We start from the raw sequence: 17,732 nt of genomic DNA, 5'->3' as shown, positions 1-17,732 counted from the left end.
GCCGGCCCCCTCCCTTGTCTTTCCAACGTTTCTGCTCTTGCCCCTGGGACGGGGCACCAGGTGCACCCACCTGCCTGCGGGCATTTAGGCCCCTTCTTTGGGACACAGAACCTTCCTCTTTTCCTTTGGCAACACCCCAAAGCACCTGTACTTCAAGGACAGAAATTCGACCCACTCTGACCAATCAGAGCTCCGAATCACCCAGGCCTCGGTGACTAGTTCAGAAGTGGGCAGTGACCTCAGCTGGTCCAGGCAGAGCTAACCCCAGACTAGGATCCGGGTGATCTTCACTGATGACCTCAAGCTTACAGGACAGAGCTGTTGGTAGGCAGCCCTCTTGGTACCGTGAGGAGAGCACCAAGGAGACAAAGCCAGGTTCCAGATACACCGAGTCCTGGATCACACCCCACCTGAAGCCAGAATCTAGCCCTGCACTTTTCACTCACACGAGCTGACCCCTGAGGCCAGCAGATCCGGGTTCTCAGAGTGCCTTGGCCAACGGGGCCGTGCACACACACGGGAGCTGTGGGACCCGCTGTCCACCCCGACCTGTGACGGTGGACCAGAAAGGGTGACGATGGTTCCCGCTGCCACACGTCCCCGTGTCCCTGCACAGTGCCGGGTGGGAGCGGTGCTTCTGGAACCAACGACGTGGTCCAAATCCTGGCTCTGTCCTTCAGTGGCCATCTGACCCTGGCAGGTCACGTCCTCGTCCTTGGGCAGAGAATGGAGATAACAGCTGTGGCCACCGCCCCGTGATGCTGTGACATGGCAGGAGGGACAGATTAGAAGCCCCAAAACAGAACTGGCCTGGTGTCACGAAGAAGGCGGCCAGCTGCTGACGCTGTGAGAGCCTGTGGCCCAGGACGTCAGACCGGAGCCACCAAGTCCCCGCGGACCGCGGTGGGTGGCACTCGCACTCAGCTGGCATCCGCGAGCCGGTGGGCGCTGTGGGGTCCCCACTAATCCACGTAACCCCTTCCTCCTCCCGGGCCCAGCTGAGCCGCTGCCCAGGACGACCTACAACACGCTCTGCGCAGGCCAAATGCTCCCCTCGTGAAAACCGCCACCGCCTCTCAGATGACTTAGCAATAAAGTCACCAACGAGCAGGGTCCTTGCTCTGGGGCCACGGTGGGTGTGGGGAGGCAGTGCGGGCCTCCCGAAGGCGCCATCTGGGGTTTTTCAGAAGGGCGCGGGATCCCATCCTGGTGTCCCGTGGAGCCAGGCCCTCCCCCAAAGCCGAGGTCCCAGGAGTTGGGGACGGAGGCCCCTGGCCTGGGACGGTCCGGGAGTCCGGGTTTCCAGCCAATTACCTGAAAAATCACCTTGGGCTCAGAAAGAGGGGACGGGGTCACGGGGCAGGGGGGGACCGGTGTGCAGGGAACCCCGGTGGGAGGCCTGGGCAGTGCCGGGCGCATGCCGAGCTGGGCACAGACCCCCCACTGCAGGGGCTGGGGTACCCTCCTGCTGACCAATGCGGGAATCAAGGTGCAGGAGTGGCACCTGGGGACCTGGGCTGTGCCCGGCTGCGTGGCCAGGAGCCTGGGCCCTGGCAACACGGCTGACCAGGAGGCTGTTCCGTGATGAGCGACGGGGCCACCCCAACCCCAGGTCCTAGCACATGTGACGCCCGGGAGGCAGGGCAGCCAGCAAGGCGGGCAAGAGGCCACTGTCCTGCCCGGGGCAGGGGGGCGGGCACACAGGCTCCCCCAGGCTGATGCCCCAGATCAACGGTGACTCTGCCAGGGGGCACAGGGAGCCTGGGGTCCAGCGGGGACTCAGTCCCGTCCCCACAGGCCGGGCCCACCCACCATGCGACTGCAGGGCACATCAGCCTCTCGGGGCTCCTCTGTCCACTCCCCTTCTCCTAGGGCCACTCTGTTCAGAGGGCCAGGGAGACCCCGGTCTGTCTCCAGAGGGCCCCCCAGTCAAGATTCTGAGAACTTCCAAGTGGGAGACCAGCGAGGGACCCCTGTCCCTCCTCCCATGAGGCTCCGGCCTCCAGGACTCAAAATGGAAAACCACCCTCGTTCCTCCTGAGCGGCTGTGGCAGGGTGGCCTCCGAACCACGGTGTGACCAGGACACGGGAAAGCGTGGGTCAAGGGGGCGCAGAGGGGAGAAGAGCGAGGTCGGGGGGCAGCGCTCCCGCCTACCAGGGGGCCTGAGCCCCCACACAGAGCTGCCTGTGCCGCTTCCTGCGGTGAGCAGCTCCCAGGCCACGTGGCCCGGGTGAGAAGGGCAGCCCCAGGGCCAGGCATCTGGGTTAGGCCCTGCCTCGTGCCTCGGTGTCCTCATCTGCAAAACGGGGTCCGTGCACCCGCTGCAGGGCTGTCGCAAGGGCGGGATGCGCAGAAGGACCGGAACCAGCACCCGGCTCGTCCTGGCCCAGGTCCACGGCTTTCCCTGGGCTCCTCCCTGGTTTCAGGACCAGCTCCTGCTGGGCAGTGCCGTTCCTGGGGCCCCGGGGACTTCTGGAACCTTCTGTACCAAACCCTCCAGTCGAACATGCTTTCCTGGGCGGTCCCCAGAGCGGGGCCAGCGGCCAGGGCTGGGGCGGAGCGGGCACCGCAGCTCCGACCCAGGGCTGGCACAGGGGTCCCACCCTGTCACTCCTCCTGTCCCCTCCAGGCCAGGGGTTGAAGCAGGTAGGAATGTGACTTCCACTCCTGTCTGGAGCGTCTGGCGGCCACCAACACCCCCATCTGGCTGGGTCCCCAACCACCCAAAGGTCAAATGCCGCGTCCCAGTCCCATCGTCCCAGTCCCATCGTGCACAGGCCTCTTGGAGAAGGGAGGAAACTATTTGAAAAATGTAAATGGAAAGAGCCCCACGGTCCCCTCCCCCACGCTCACGCCCATTGCAGCGGAACAGGAGGCCCGCCCAGCACCGGCCCCAGAGCAGGCAGCAGACCAAGAGGCACATGGACCCTGACCAGCGCGGAGCAGCTCCAGGTGGTCCTCTGCCAGTCCAGACCAGCGCACCCTCCCAGGCCTTTCTGCAGGGTCCCTGGCACAAGCCGGGTACTCTGTACCCTAGTGCCCAGGGCAGTTCCAACCCAGCCGTAGGCCAAGAAGTGCCCACTGCGCGGCACAAGCCCAGGGGTGAAAGGTCAAGCGGAGCCCCGGGGATCCGGCTTCTCTACTGTTTCTTACGAGCCCACTCCTGTGCCTCTCCGAGAGATGGCACAATCTGGGTGTCCAGTTTGAACAAAGAGGAGACTGGAAGCGAGGGCAGGAGCCCTGGCTGCGAGGAGTGCGGCGGGCCGAGGCCTCTGTCACCCAGGGTCTTCTCCCGCCTTGCCCGCTCCTGCTGAACATCCAGACCTGGCCCTTGGCTCGCCCAGGCCACCAACTTCCCTGTGCATCCTCGGGACGTCTGGGAAGAAGACTGACATGTGCCCCCGGCACACAGGACTGTGGGGGCGGAGAAGGTAAAACAAAGCACAACAACATCCACCCCCACACTCAGCTGCTCCCTCAGCCGGGAGGAGCCGCGGGACTCAGGCAGCTGAAGAGACGCCGGGTCAGGGGCTGGGGTCTGCTCTGCAACCACCCGGGGCAGGAGGAGGCCCTGCGTCTTGTGGGCTGGCTGCTCCATCCTCCTGGAACTGGAGGCCGATCACTGACCAGGCTGAGAGGTCACCACCTCCTGTGAGGGGACAGTCTATGACGCAGACCCTGCAAAGCAAATCAGGGCTCATGCTGGCCACCCCCAGCCCGGCAGCCCAGGTGCTTCCCGGATGGCCAGCAGGTCACAGCAAAGCCCAGGGCGGGTGTCCAGCCAACACCTTGAGGACCCCCATGCCCAGGAATTCTCCCCGCCACCGCTCTCCGGAGAAACCTGGGGGTCTCCTGAGTTACCACCCACGTGCACGTGGGCAGCAGCTAGTGTGGCAGGAGCCAGCCGGGAGTGTCCTCTGTCCACCTTCTCCCAGAGGCCAGGACTGTTCAGCTGGCCACAGAACTGCCCATGGACCCTGGACGTGCATGGGAACCTGTCGGTGGTCACGAGGGGCCTTTGGGCCTAAGAGCTGTCAGCAAGGGGGTGGGGGAGGGGCAGGCGGCTGAGGAAAAGGTGGCACCTCAGTCCACACCCCTGGCCCGGCCCAGGCCGCCGGCTCACCCCAGGGGCCCTCCCAGGTCCTGGCAGCCTGCCCACAGGGGTCTTGGGCCCCTCAGGCCCTGCTGAGCTCTTACCAACGTCAGGAGGGCTGGCGCCCAGCGCCTTTGGGGGACACTCTGCTGGACATGCAAAAGCAGCGTGGCTTCTGCACCTCTTCCCACCCTCAGAGGGCTCCGCGTAGGCGCGGGGCCGGGGACGTGGGGCCAAGGCACCGAGGACAGAGGACCAGGAGGGACGTCCCGTCTCCGCCCTCCCTGCGTCCACTCTGCCTGGCTGGGGGGAAAGAGGGACGAGGGAGGAGGGTGGTCCAGGGGGGTCCCCGTGCCTCGGAGGCCGTCTTCCAACTCTAGAGGGGTCACCAGGTGAGGACACTGATCCAGCGTGCAAAATATCCAAAGGACGTGGGCCACAGGGCGGACAGCACCGTGAGGTGGACTTGGGCTCAGTACAAAGGTGAGTAAAGGCTGAAACCAACCCAGACCCGCAGAGGCCGCTGGGAGGAGGGGGGAGCTTCCAGGCCCCGAGGCCACTCCAGCTCAGGAGGACCATGGCCCTGGACGGCCCGAGCCAGCCTGTCTTCCTTGCCCCCTGGTCACTAGCAGGGGACAGCGGTGTATGCCAAGTACCCCGCCTGCCTCTAAGGGGCCAACCAGCACTTCCTAGAGACGCCCAGCCCCAGGGCAGGAAGAGTGGACACCTGGGGGAAGGTGGAGAGGAGCTGGAGGTCACCTGCGGTGTCCAGAGCTCCAGCTGCCCCCAGCCCCACTGGGGAAGTGCTGGGAGGCTGGCAGGGATGGACCCAGGCACGCACACGGGATAGGGAGCGTTCAAGGTCCACCCAGCCCAGCCCAGTGCCCAGCAGGACGGGTCCTCCCGTGAACCCCCTGGGCCAGGTGTATCAAAGGACGAGGGGGAGAAGTAGGACTTTAGAAGGAACCTGAGGGGTGGTGACCGCTCAGCTGGTCCCTGCAGACAGAGGAGGGGGGACAGGAAGAATGAACAACCAGGGAAAAGGCGGAGAAGGGAAGTGGAGCGGCCGGCTCCGTGGGGTCCTCGGTGGGAACTGACCCCCACCGTGCTCAGGACCTGCAGGGCATCCCACCAGCGAGGTCCACGCCACCGAACCCCCACGTCCCATAACCCTGCAAGGGCACAAGCACTCTCCGCAGGAGTCACCGTCACACCCAGGATTCTCCACTACACCGTCCTCCGGGTGAAGGGCAGGGGCTGGGATGGGGAGTGGGCACTTGGCGGAGGTGCGGAGATGAGAGGCCTGGAGGGGCAGACTGGCTTGGGGGACCCCGCAGAGACCCCGGCTCCTCCAGACGACAGGAGGGGACCATCAAGTGTCATCCCTGGAACACAACTGAATACAGAGCTGGCACTGGACGCCGGCCACGGGGAAGAACAGGGCCTCGATGGGCCTGGGAGGGCCGAGGAAGGACATTTTCCTGGTTCAAGTTACGGGTTTTAGACAGAAAACATGTGAGTGCTGTGAGGGGGGCTTGTCCCACCCGCCGGCCGGCTCCGCCCATTGGTGAGTGACCAAGTGAACCAGCGGGCGGGCGTGTGTGCTCTCAGATGGGGCCCCGAGGGGGGTCTGAGCTGGGGGTCACTGGGTGACCAACCATCCCAGCTGGCCAGGACAGAGGGGTTTTCCATGACGTGGGGCTTTCAGGGCTAAAACTGGGCAGGCCTTGGGCGCAACAGGACGAGCTGGTCACCCTAAGTACCCGCAGGTCCCCCCGGCCAGGTCTGCACAGGGAGAGTGGGCAAGTGGGCCTGGGCTGGGGCTCGGTGGCAGAGCGTCTGCCTGGCATGCAGGAGGACCTGAGAGAGAGGGGGCGGGGGGACAGTCCCGTGGAAGGGCCAAGGAGCCACGATCCAGCCGCGACTCAGCTTCACCTTGGGCCCCAGCCTGGCCCGGCCCAGAGAGCCCAGTTCTCTGCAGAGAATTTGCATCTGTAACAAGTTCTCAGGGGCCACTGGGTGGCTGGTTCCCTGGCAGCACATCTGGACACCCACTGGCCAGGCTGCTCTGGCTGTGGGGTGGGGACAGGGGCCTGAAGGCACGGCAGGCCGCGGGCGGTGCTGGAGACCTGTCTGGAATGCAGGTGCTCAGGACTGTGCCCAGCGCCTCCCGCGTGCCCAGGCTATGGGGCCAGGAAACATTCTAGAAACGAGCTCCTGAGTGATTCGGGCACAGGTGGCCCAGGGGCCACGCAGGGAAGCCTCAGGGACCGTGATGGCACCACGATGGCAAAACAAACATCTCGCTCCCTGGAGCTATTTCTTGGCTGATTCCAGTCCTGGTCAAGGCCACCTCTGACATGAAGAATCCCAGCCCCTTGGGGCCTTTTACAATTAAAGAAAATTTAAAATTCTGTTTCAGTTGTTGTACGTCCAGCGGCTGCGGCTGCGGACGGGGCAGGCACAGGTCATTTCCGTCTCTGCAGACAGCACCGGCGGAGAGACCCACGGCCTGTGGCCCCGCTTCCCGCCTACAAAAGGGGAGCCTCCCGGGTCACTCTCAGGGCACAGGAGAGGGAAGACATCTCTACCTACACACAAAGGCGCGTGGCACCCAGGCGGGAGAAGGCAGCTTGGCAGGGGACCCTGGGGACAGGGCAGCTGCTTGTACAGGCAGAAGGTCCCAGAGGGGACCAGGAAGGACAGGAGCTGGTGCTTGAAAGGCAAGCCCCCGGGCGGCGGGAGGCCAAGGACCTCCGCTGGTCCAGGTGCCGAGATGGACAGGAGCCGGGGAAGCCCAGGTGTGCAGGTGGCCACAGAGTCACAGAGAGGAGGGGTCCCACGTCCCATTCCTCATCTGAAGGGAGGGATGGAGGTGGCATCTGGGACTCAGGGTGGGGAAGCTCTGGTTGGGTGGGATGTAGGAATCAGCCTCAACGGGCCCCAGGACATACCCAGTCCCTGCCCGGGGCCCCAGGGCTAGAGATCCCCCGCCCCCCGCCCCCCCCCCCCCAAGCCCAGGCCGCGGCAGACAGAGGCCTCCTCCTCCTGCACCGGGCCAGCACCAGCGTCCTGCTCAAGGCAGATCCTGGGGACCGGGGAGGTCCTCAGAGTAGGCAGTCACAAATACACCGGGACAAGCTGATAGAAGCCCTAGTCACCCCCCACCCCCCTTTAAAGAAAAGAAAAAGGTGCGTGGTTCCAAGCATCCCCGCAGCCTTGCATTTGAGCCCAGGAATCTCAGGGCTCAGCGGACAGGGGAGGGCCACCGGCAGGGTCTCCCCATCCTCCTCCAAGCTCCCTGGCCTCTGGCCCGAAGGACACAAAGGAACAGCGCCCCTCCCCCACAGCTGCCCTCCCCCACGGCTGGCACCATGGAGATGCCAAGAGGAAGCCACTGAACACATCTGCCCCTGCGAAGCCTCAGGGCCAACCACCAAAGGGAGCCAGGGGGCGGGGCGGGTGGGCCGGGGCCGGAGCGGCTGGAAGAACAGGCTCCACCAGTGGCTCTGGGGACCAAGATGAAGGCCTGGATGAGTCACAGGAGGAGTTTGGCCTCCCCTGCCTCCTACGGGCAGCAAGGAGCACTGGCCACTGGCAGAGCGGAAGGCCAGGCAGTCGGGGACCAGGGGCCGGGGACGTGGGGCATCCTGGCCCTCGCCACAGGACAGTCTTGTGAGCTCACAGAGAAGGGCCAGCCCTTTCCACTGGATTCTGAGAACGTGCCCGGGGCAAGGGGTGGGGCAGAAAAACAAAGTACCACTTGGCTAGGGCGTCCAGCTCCCCTGGTCCACTTCAGAAGAGGACACGGCTAACATTTATATTGGGGTACAGAGGGACCAGGACACCTGGCCTCGGAACCAACCTGGTCCCAAAAGGGCAGAGCTTCTCAGAGTCGGGTCTTCGGGACCCGTTTGGAATCCACCCAAGGCACCTGACAGAGACACAGGCTGGGGGGGGGGGGTGCTGAGAATCTGCATGAGCGCCCCACACGGTGATCCCCACAGGCTGAGACCCCCTGAATGGGAGACGGGGCAAGGGACACCTCCCAGCACTGCTGTGACACTGGTGTCCTGGCCTCGAGGGGTGGGCTGCGTTCCCTGCGGTGGTCCTGGCCCCTCGCGGTGGAAACTCGGCCGGCGTCTCCCGCTCATTCCTGGACGGTGGGCCCCATCCCTGCTGAGGTTTCTGGCTCAGAGATCAGCGTCCCAGGTGCCCACGTGGTCAGGGGATGGGGACAGCAGGAGGGGCCTCCCACTTGGGCAAGCGTGGATTCTGGCTGGGCAGGGGACAGAGATGGAGCCCCTTGGAGGCACAGAATGGGGGAACAGCTCCCCAGGGGTGCTCACTGCCGCCCACCTCTGGAGGACTGGAAGCCAGGAAGCCCAAGATCTCTCTCTCTCTCTCACACACACACAAAACCCCGTGACTGCAGGGCCTCAGCCTCTGCTCCGGGCCCTGCCGCACCCCAGGGAATGGTCAGCTACTGAGGAGACCACAGGGAAGAGTGTCCTGTGGAAGGCAGCCTGGAACAGCCGCATGTACTACTTCCTGCTTCCTGCCTCACGTCTTGGGTGGGTTCCTCTGCAAGGTGGGGCAGATGCCAGTCCTCTCACGGAACGCAGAGTCCATGCAAACCCGTGCCGCCCAGTGCTCTGGCCCCCAGACGCCCTCAGTAAATGACTCTTCGTCCTTAACACACTCTTTCCTGCCTGGGCACACAGGACTCCACAGCTCAGGGCCCACAGGTGAGGCCTCCCAGCAAGGGGCGGGGCAGGCCTTGGAGCCGCTGTGGCCCTGCTTTCACTTCTCTCCAAGCCCCCAGGGAAAACTTCCTGAAGCTTCCACACAAGGCGCTGAACACACTCAGCTGCCTGCCACAGACTCACAGCCCCAGCCAGCGGGGAGCCTGCGCCGCCTGCCAAACCCAGGCACCAACCAAGGCCAAGCACCTGTGGATCAGCTGCCAGGTGCCAGGTGCTGGGTGCTCCTGATACGGTCCCCAAAACCCAGCAGGTAGAACAACACCATCGCCACACCACACCCACCAGCTACTGGCTCCTCAGTCATCAGGCAGGACTCGCCTACCTGTCACACCCCTCGGGCAGGAAATTTCTTCCAAATTTGGGGCTGCTGCAGCTCCTGACGGGCTGGCACCATGGGGCAGGAGCTGCGCAGAGGAGTCGCCACCAGCCTCGTCCTCGGACTGGCCTCTCTTGAAGGCGACCAAGCAGCAGACCAGAGACAGCCTGAGGTCGCCACCTTCCCGGAGGCCGGCACATGGGGTGCAGAGCGGGGTGCCCTTGGGAACTGGAGGCGATCCCGACTGCTCCCCTCCCTGGCAGCTGCTCATCTGGCACACGCGGTAGCCGGCGCATTTAGAGAGTGAATCCATTCAAATAACTACACACGCGCGTGCAAACACCGGCACCAGCCAGCCTACCCCCGCCTGCCGCTCCTCTCCTGAGTGTTTACAGCCCTGAGTGACTCAGGGCAAACAGGATCCCCGAGGCGACCTGGTGGCTTTAATGATGCACGGGGCGCCCTTATCTGCAGGGCGAAACTCCCCTGCCTTTCAGCATTGTGGACCAGGGGGCTCCCTGCGGGCCCTGAGGGCCGGGGGACTCCACCTCCTCCCTCAGTATCAGGCCCTCTGGTTGACAAGGAGGGTAATCAGACTCCTGTCCAATCTCCAATAGCTCCCAAGTGGGTAAACAGGATCCCCGTTGGATAAAAAGGTAAACGGAGGCTTGAGAAGTTAAATAACTTGCTTGGGATCGCACAGCCAGGGCCACGCAGAACTGAGGGATTCCAACAAGCGTGTCTGATTCCCGAACGGGTGACTGGTCCCCAGCTGATGTGCCACCTGCCCTGGCAAAAGGACAAAGTCCAGTCTCTCACCCGGAGCCACAACTCAGGGTGCAGGTGGCTGGCCACAGGTTAGGACTCTCTCCAGAAACCAATCTGAGCAGCGGGTTTTCAGTCCTGATTCTCAGGACAGCCAAGCCCCCAGTGACCCCCCCCCAGCCCTGCAAGCTGAGGGACACCCACAGTCAACCCACCAGTAAGTCATAGTAGGTGGCTTCCTAGGACCTTCCCCAGTCCCAGTCAGTCCGCAGGGTGGAAAGCCCTCCAGCTGAAATTGCTAAGGTCCAAAGATCCAAAGATAAGCAAACACTGGTGTTACTCAAAGCCAGGAATGTCAGCAAGAGGTCAGTCTTGTTTTTCAAAAGATGAAAAAGTCAAAGTAGAATACACTTCCTTAAGAACAATATGGGGTCCTTCCACATGGCTTGGAAGTCTGCAATCTTGGGTAAATTCCTGGCTGTGTGACCTTGGGCAAGTCCCTCCGCTTTTCTGAGCACCAGGTTTCCTTACCTGTGGATGGGCACAGCAACCACACCTGCCCCCTGGGAAGGCTAATGAAGACGAGCGTCTTGTTTAGTTACTACCATGACTGGCTCTGGAGCTGGTATGCAAAGATCTACAAGCACCTGGAGTCCCCTCCTCCAGGGATTTTATGTAGGGGGAGGGGCGAGAAGCAATAGACACAAATGATGACAATACAATGACACGTACTGCAATGGTGACCAGGTTCAGATGCTTCCAAAGTGGACAGATAAAGCGTCTGCCTGGTCTACAAAGATACTAATTCCTCATCACCTTTTAAGAAAGGTTCCTGTAGCTGATGGCAACACCCTCTTGCCTTGGGGACTCAGTGCCCAGAGGCCTCCCTCAATGGGTCATCTCTCCGGGCCCCGCCCTGCTTCAATCCCCAATAACACCTGCGCCCATCCTTCCGACCCCTCCCAGCTGGATTCCTCTCCCAGCACTCACAGTCCCGGGCAGTCCCCTTGCACATTTGCCTACTGGAAATCTCCTCCCACAGAACCGTAGCTCCATGGAAACAGGGCTGCAGTGGTGTCTGCTGCCATGTCTCTGGCAGCTATGACAGTGCCTGGCCAGGAGCAATGCCCCGGAAATGTGACTGCGCGAACAGCAAGTGAGAGATGAAGAGCTGGACTCCTGCTGCCACCTGAACAACTTCCAATGAGCAGCAGGGGGAGCGGGGGAGTGGGGGGCACTCTGGAAGGGTCTGACCCTCAGACAGAGTTATTCCCGCTGCGCCCCCAGGGAAACTGGGTTGTGGAGTATTTCAAGGTCAAATAGAATTGGGCCACAGGCAGGTGTGCCCTGCAAGCACCCACCCTTTCTCTCCTCCTCTGGCCCCCGGCCACCCACCCTGGGGGCCAGAGCTGTCACCATCCCAGGGTCCACAGCCCTGCTGATCTCAGGTCACCCTTCCTGAGAGTGTAAGGGTGCCCAGGCCCTCCAGTCCCTTCACCTGACCACCCCGCCAGCCTAGGCCAAAGCGCTGAGGTTCTAGGGCCAGTCACCCACAGCCTGGCGGACTGTTCATTTCAGTGACAGTCTCAGCTTGCGGGGAGCCACAGACTTCCCATTTCCCTTCCAGGGGAAAGCCCTCTTAACAATTGCTGGTTTGAGAAACCATTTCCGTGCAGGCTGCCTCAACGCCCGGCCACTGGCCGCCGTGGAAGCCCTGTGACACTTCTGGACTTTGAAGAACCAGATACGGGGGTGTAGCTCAGCAGTAGAGCCCTTGCCTAGCCAGGGTGATGGATGCCTGGGTTCCCACAGCAGCACTGTCAGGAAAGAAAGAGCCGGAGAGAGGGAAGGGAGGAGGGCGGACAGCGGGTGGGTTAGAGAAAATGCAAAAATGTCTTTGAGCCACTGGTCTGAGCCTGCTTCCTGCCAGGGATGCCACCTGTAAGCTGGGCAAAGACGGCTCCAAGGGCTCTCCCCTTCAGGAACACACCAAGAGGGCGGGCAGCAAACAACTACCCCCAGACCCGAGAAGCAGGCCTTTCTGGGCTGCGGGGCATGTAATTAGGATATGGTTATCATAAACAAAGACGGGGCCTCTCCAGACACAAAGCAAACAGCAGCATCTCCACCCAGCCCTCTGCCACATGTTTACATAACAACAACTTCCACTGACGGAACACAAAGCCCGGGATTCCTCAAGCATTTTACATACAAGGCAAAAGGCACTCCTGACAAGGTTCAGGAGGGCAAGGTTCAGGAGCATCGGGCCTCGGTGGTGAGCTGGGCAGGTGTCTGGAGGAAGCAATCCTTCCTCCTTGGTACTACCATTTCCACTGTACAGATGGGCAAACTGAGTCCCGGGGCGATGGATGAAGCAACTTCCTCACACTCTTCCACGTGCTCACTCTTTGGAACTGTGCTGTTTTACAAACACAGGTCTTAGCCTCTGACTGCTCTGTGCAGCTGGGAAGGTTGGACAAAGTAGAGTCCCTGCAACAGAGAGGAATGCTTGCTCCTGACCCTGGAGCATCCCCTCTCTTGAGAAGACCAACTCTGCCAACAGGAGCCAGCAGGCCTGGCAGCTTTCCCTTAATGCAAAGAAATAAGGATCAGGCAAATTAGCCCCGGGCTGGTGAGCTTGCTGCCTGGAGAGTATTCTACTGCCCAGGCTTTAAATGGCCACAGACAAAATCTGAAATTCCAGCGCCAAGGTTCAGGACAGTGAGAACCCGGGCAAGCTGCTCAACCTCTGTTCTCCTCTGCACCACCCAGACTCACTCTCAGGGCTGCAATGAGGGTTTCTAGACACACTGCATGAGAATTCCTGGAACACAATAGGTGTTCAATAAATAATGGGGAAACATGGGCTCCCCTTCCTCTTTTTCCTGGAAACAGTATTCTGAACTTCAAATTGACGGTGACAGACCCTTCTCAGAAAAGCCCTGAGACTTCCACCTCAATTGCTTCCTATGCGCGGAGTCCAGCGGATCCAAGGGTTCCTGACCCGCCCCATCACACACACCCATTACCTAACTCTGGGAGGTTGGAGGGTGGAGACAGCTGAGGCCGGAACCGGGTAGAATGGGCGCACCTACTGGGAGCATTTTAACACGAAAACGCTATTTTCCACGTGGGGCGGATTGGCCAACTACACGCCATGAGATCACTGCATTTGTCTCCGTCGCTGCAATTCCGTTCTGCATTATTCGGAGTTCAAGTAGAAAGGCCGCCAGCTCTCCGCTCCCAGCCAGGGCGAGCCCCTCGGAGGGGTGGCCGTCAGGGGGCTCTCTACGCGGGACTCCAGCGGGCTGCCAGATGGGTCACAGAAGCGGCCACGGGGCCGCCCCAACTTCGCACCGGGCCATCCCCTTTCCCACGCTCGCGCGGGGTCCAGCTGGGAGCTGGGTCTCCAGGCGCGGTGGGGTGCACGCCTCGGACGGGCGCGGCCGTGACCTCTCCCTACCGTCCGCTCGGGAAGCTCTGGATGAAGTGCCGGGGACTCCCGAGACCCCCGCCCCCTGCTAAACAACTAACTCCACGTCCCGCGCCTTTCCCAGCCGCACCCGCCCAGCGCTCGGGGCTCCAGCGGCCAGAACTTTGCCACCAGCGGCTTCCCGATCCCGGCCCCGAGCGCCCCCGCGCGCCCGGCCCCGGCGGCTCCCGGGCCTGTGGCCGCGCCGCGCTCCCCGCCCCGCGCGCACCTACCCGGCTGGCTGCAGTCGCCATCCGCTCGAGCCGAGGGCGCCCCGGCGCTGGGCGGATCGCCCGGCCCCGCCGCGTCCGCGCACAGCTCGCAGGCTGCGGGGCCCGGGGGGCGCGCGGGCCCGGCGCCCGCCCCGCAGGAAGGCGCCGGCTCGCCCTGCGCCGCGAGCTGGCGGACGCGCTCCCAGGAGCCGGAGTCGGCCGCCCGCATGCCGCGTACACGGGGGGCGCTGCCCGTGGCGGCGCTGGGGGCTCCGACGACCGGCGCCCGGCTCACAGCCCCGGGGGCCGCCGCCGCATCGGGGGCCGCTGCGCGCCGCCCGCCCGGCCGCCCGCGCGCGGGACCAGGGCTCTCTGTCCGGCCGGGCGCCGGGCCGTCCGCGGCCGCCGCACGCGAGGAATCCGCCGCGGAGCCTCACGTGGGAACGACTCCCAGCCCCGCGCTCCTCCTCCCGCTCCTTCCGGGCTGGCGAGGGAGCGCTCGCCCCGCCCCGGCCCCGCCCCCGGCCCCGCCCCGGCGCCGGGACCAGCCCCAGCGCCTCCCGGAGCCCCACGGCGGGCGCGCGCGGCCACTTGGTGCGTCCCCAGCTGGCTCATTCCCAGTGAAACCGAGGGTCAGAGAGGGGGACGGCGGTGCCCGAGGGGTCAGGGACGGCCCTAAATGAAGGTGACCAAAGGCTGCAGCTGGCTCTCTGGCGCTCCAGTGTGCAAACCGTACCCTGGAGTCTGCCTGGTCAAGGAGCCAAGTCCCCAAAACTGCCCTGGAGAGGGTCGACCGAGTGACGTGGGACAGGCTGGACATTTCCTTCTCTCCAGTCTCCTCGGTGACCTGCCATCCTTTAGGGCTGAGGGCCCGGGCTGTACCAGTGGGGGATTCAACCCGAGGGCTGTTATCTGGTGGGAGGCCTGAGATCTCACTCCCCGAGCCTCAGCCTCCCCCTCTGTCAAACGGGACATCAGTCATTCCCACTCTGTCCATCCTCAGGACTGCGTGTGAACTCCCCAATGGGGGCAGCCCCCTGCAGGCAGGACAGTGGGGCAGGGGAGCCAGGAGGCCATCCGAGACCTGTAGTAGACAGCATTCTGGAGGGTCCGCAAATCTGAACCCACCACCTGGAGTGGGTGTTCCAGTGGCTGGTGATGCTCCTATAAAGTCCTAGCAGCTCGGGGTCCTTTGATCTGGGGATTATGATCCTCTTTAGGAGGACTAATTACCTCCCCACAGCCCGGGAGGCAGCTCTGGTTTCCCCCTCGTAGACACTGGGGAGCCAAGCCAGGTGAGGAGTCCCACACACTGGTGGGTGCCTCCTCCTGCCTCCGGGCAGCAGGCCTGGCGCTAACCAGGGAGTCTCCCTGGCCCTGGGGGGAAGCTCTAGGTTACTGGCAAAGGCTCTTGGACAAGCTGTGGGAACCAAACTACTTTCCCCTGAGTCTGAAACCTTTATGTGTCACTTTCCTGACGGTGGGCGAAAAGGCCCAGCTCTCGCCAACCACAGTGGCCTGGCCACCAACCAGCGTGACCTCCCCAGTTTCCACACATCCCACATCCTCCTCACCTTCCCAGTGACTGGGCAGCTGGCCCAGCTTCGGAGCTCAGAAGGCTGCCTGGGACCCCCGCACCCGCCTAACTGAAGTCCTAGGGGCTCCGGGAGGCAGACGGGCTGGCCAGCACAGTGGAAGAGAGCCCTCCACAGGTGAAACACCCTGGCCATTCTGGAAGAAGAAAACGGAGCCCATCCCAAGGACTAGGAGGTGCCAGGAATCCCCAACTCCTTGCCTTTGCTGAGATAACAGGCAAAGGGAACAAAAGGTGGCCCTGAGGTTCAGAAGCTGGACACACCTTTGTCCTAGAGGCACCTGGGCCTGGAGTTGGCCTGGGGGCATGAATGAGTAGCTGAGGGTGGGGAGGGGAGGGGGCTGTAGCTTGCTTCCTGGTGGTATTCTTTCAGGATAAGACACCCTGTGCATAGTATGCCCTTGGGCAGATTTTTCACTTCCGCAAAAAACACACTTTCCCCAAGTTTCTTGAAGGACAGGGCCTCCTTAGTGGACCTTCTGTTTCCCTACTGTGTGTGTGTTTGCTAGACTGGAACCCAGGGGTGCTTAACCACTGAGACACATCTCCAGCCCTTTTAATGTTTTATTTTGAGACAGAGTCTTGCTAAGTTGCTCAAGGCCTCACTAATTTGCTGAGGCTGGCCTTGAACTTGCCATCCTCCTGCCTTAGCCTCTTAGGCTCTGAGACCGCCAGCCAGCAACAACGTGCCCAGCTGTTTTTCTACTCCTGATTGATAGAGTTGTGCCCTTTCCCCAGGACAAAGGAAAGGGCAGCATAAGTGTGAGTTTGTCACACTGGTTGCTTGGATTCTGCTTCAGGAAGACATTAGGGGATGGTGGGGAGTGTGGCAAATAAGCAGCCACCAGCCCCCGTCTGATGCACCGGGAATGTGGACCGAGCGTTTCCAGATGTGGTGAGTTTACAATGTTGACACCCTGAAGTTTAAGAAGGCACGTAAGGAAGAAGAGAAGGAAGAACAAGAAAGTAAACAGGTCTAGAAGGTTCTGCCTAGCCCATGGGCCACCAGTACTGATTCCCCTCCGCAACCCTCAGAAAAACTCTGCATAAACTTCTCCAGTCCACTGCCCTGGGGAATTTCCGCTATGCTCCTTACTCAGCAAACTTGGGCCCTGGCTCCTCTGCGTGTGTGAGTGTGTGTGTGTGAGTGTGTGTGTGTGTGTGTGTGTGTGTTCCCCACGCTGAGGGCCAGGACATCAGGTGGTGCCTGCTCCCCCCACATTGGGCTGCGCTCTCCAGTCTTCCAGGAAACCACCTGCCCTGGGTGCGGAGGCCTTCCTCCCAGGAGGTGCGTTCTGGGACAAGGACACCCTGGCCCTGAGGACACTCCTGTTTAGTTCAACAACAGAAGACCCAGGAGCCCAGCGCCGACAGCCTCTTTCCTGCTCTGAGCGGCCCCTGCAGGTCCCCACCAAGAGCACTCCAGGCCAGCTTCTGGACATTGGGACTGTGCTCCAAGGGCCTCCACTTGGGCTTGGCACCTTGCTGTCCTGGCTGTTTTTTTTTTTTTAAAAAAAAAACAACAACAACAACAACAACAAAAACTAGGGCCTCACACTTCGTAGTGCATTGGCAGAGACCCAGAGACCCTTCCAGACCCTTCTAGAAGGCTTGCTGCGAGTGGATGCTGGAGACGCTGGGCCTGGGTTTGGCTCACTCTGACCTTCCCCGGGGCAGCAGGAAAGGAGGCTTCAGAGGCCAGGGAAGGCGCAGGAGCCTCCCCATCCAGTCCATCTGCGACCCCTTTTAAGAGCAGAGGGAGTTGGGGGAGGGGTGGGGGAGGGGCAGTGCCGCCTGGGGCCAGGGTGTGGGGGCGGCTCTGGCTCCAGGCTCCCAGGCTGGAAGGGGTCCCTCTGACCCTGACCCTGGCTGACAGTGTGCCACCCAGGAAAAGACAAAGGACCTGGGGACAGAGGGGTCAGTGCAGCTCCATTCACAGGGCCCTGGGTTCCCAGGGGAACTTCCCCAGATCACAGCAGAAGAACCACGAGATCTTCTTAAGGACACACCCCGAGACGCAGGGTACTCAGAAACCTGATATTTGGCATCTGCTCGGTTTTGGACACTTGAGCCTGTTGGAATTTTTCAGTACTTTTCCCTGGCTGTGTTTTCAACGCCCGTGGAGGGTATTTTTCTGCAGTCTCCCGCAGACAGGTAACTACTCGCTCCAAACCCCTCTGGAGGGCCCACAGGTGTCTGACTCTCAGCGAGACTTCCCAGGGGGCCGGGCGCCAGGGTGCACGCCTGTCATCCCAGCCGCTCAGGGAGGCTGAGGCAGGAGAATCGCAAGTTCAAAGCCAGCGTCACCAAAAGCAAGTTGCCAAGTAACTCAGTGAGACCCTGTCTCTAATAAAATACAAAAGGGGGGCAGGGGGGGTGCTGAGGAAGTTGCTCCGTGGTTAAGCACCCCTGGGTTCAATCCTTGGTACCAAAAAGACTTCCCGGAGGTCTGGAGACCTCAGCTCCATAACCAGTTCCCCCAGCCCCCAAGCTGTGTGTGACTGTGGGTAAGG

The 17,732-nt window shown here is 62.2% G+C and overlaps 1 protein-coding gene across 5 annotated transcripts in view; it reads right to left on the bottom strand.

Annotated features, from left to right (window-relative positions):
• Kazn (kazrin, periplakin interacting protein) overlaps positions 1-17,732 on the bottom strand; it is an 892,501-nt gene that overhangs the window by 104,520 nt on the left and 770,249 nt on the right. The window contains exon 1 of one of the 5 annotated variants that reach the window (XM_078025326.1): positions 13,647-14,101. The exons of 2 other annotated variants lie outside the window; for them this stretch is intronic. In XM_078025326.1, coding sequence (XP_077881452.1) covers positions 13,647-13,854 — 208 coding nt within the window. In that variant the 5' untranslated portion in view covers positions 13,855-14,101. Of the gene's footprint in view, positions 1-4,198; positions 4,489-13,646; positions 14,102-17,732 lie in introns of those variants that run through there. 2 more of the 5 variants (XM_078025327.1, XM_078025323.1) reach the window with 2 other exon arrangements.

Source organism: Ictidomys tridecemlineatus, chromosome 11 (assembly GCF_052094955.1).
Source record: "Ictidomys tridecemlineatus isolate mIctTri1 chromosome 11, mIctTri1.hap1, whole genome shotgun sequence".
Taxonomy (NCBI): domain Eukaryota; kingdom Metazoa; phylum Chordata; class Mammalia; order Rodentia; family Sciuridae; genus Ictidomys; species Ictidomys tridecemlineatus.
The sequence above is the reverse complement of the archived record's forward strand: the minus strand, read 5'-3'. Positions and strand labels throughout refer to the sequence as shown.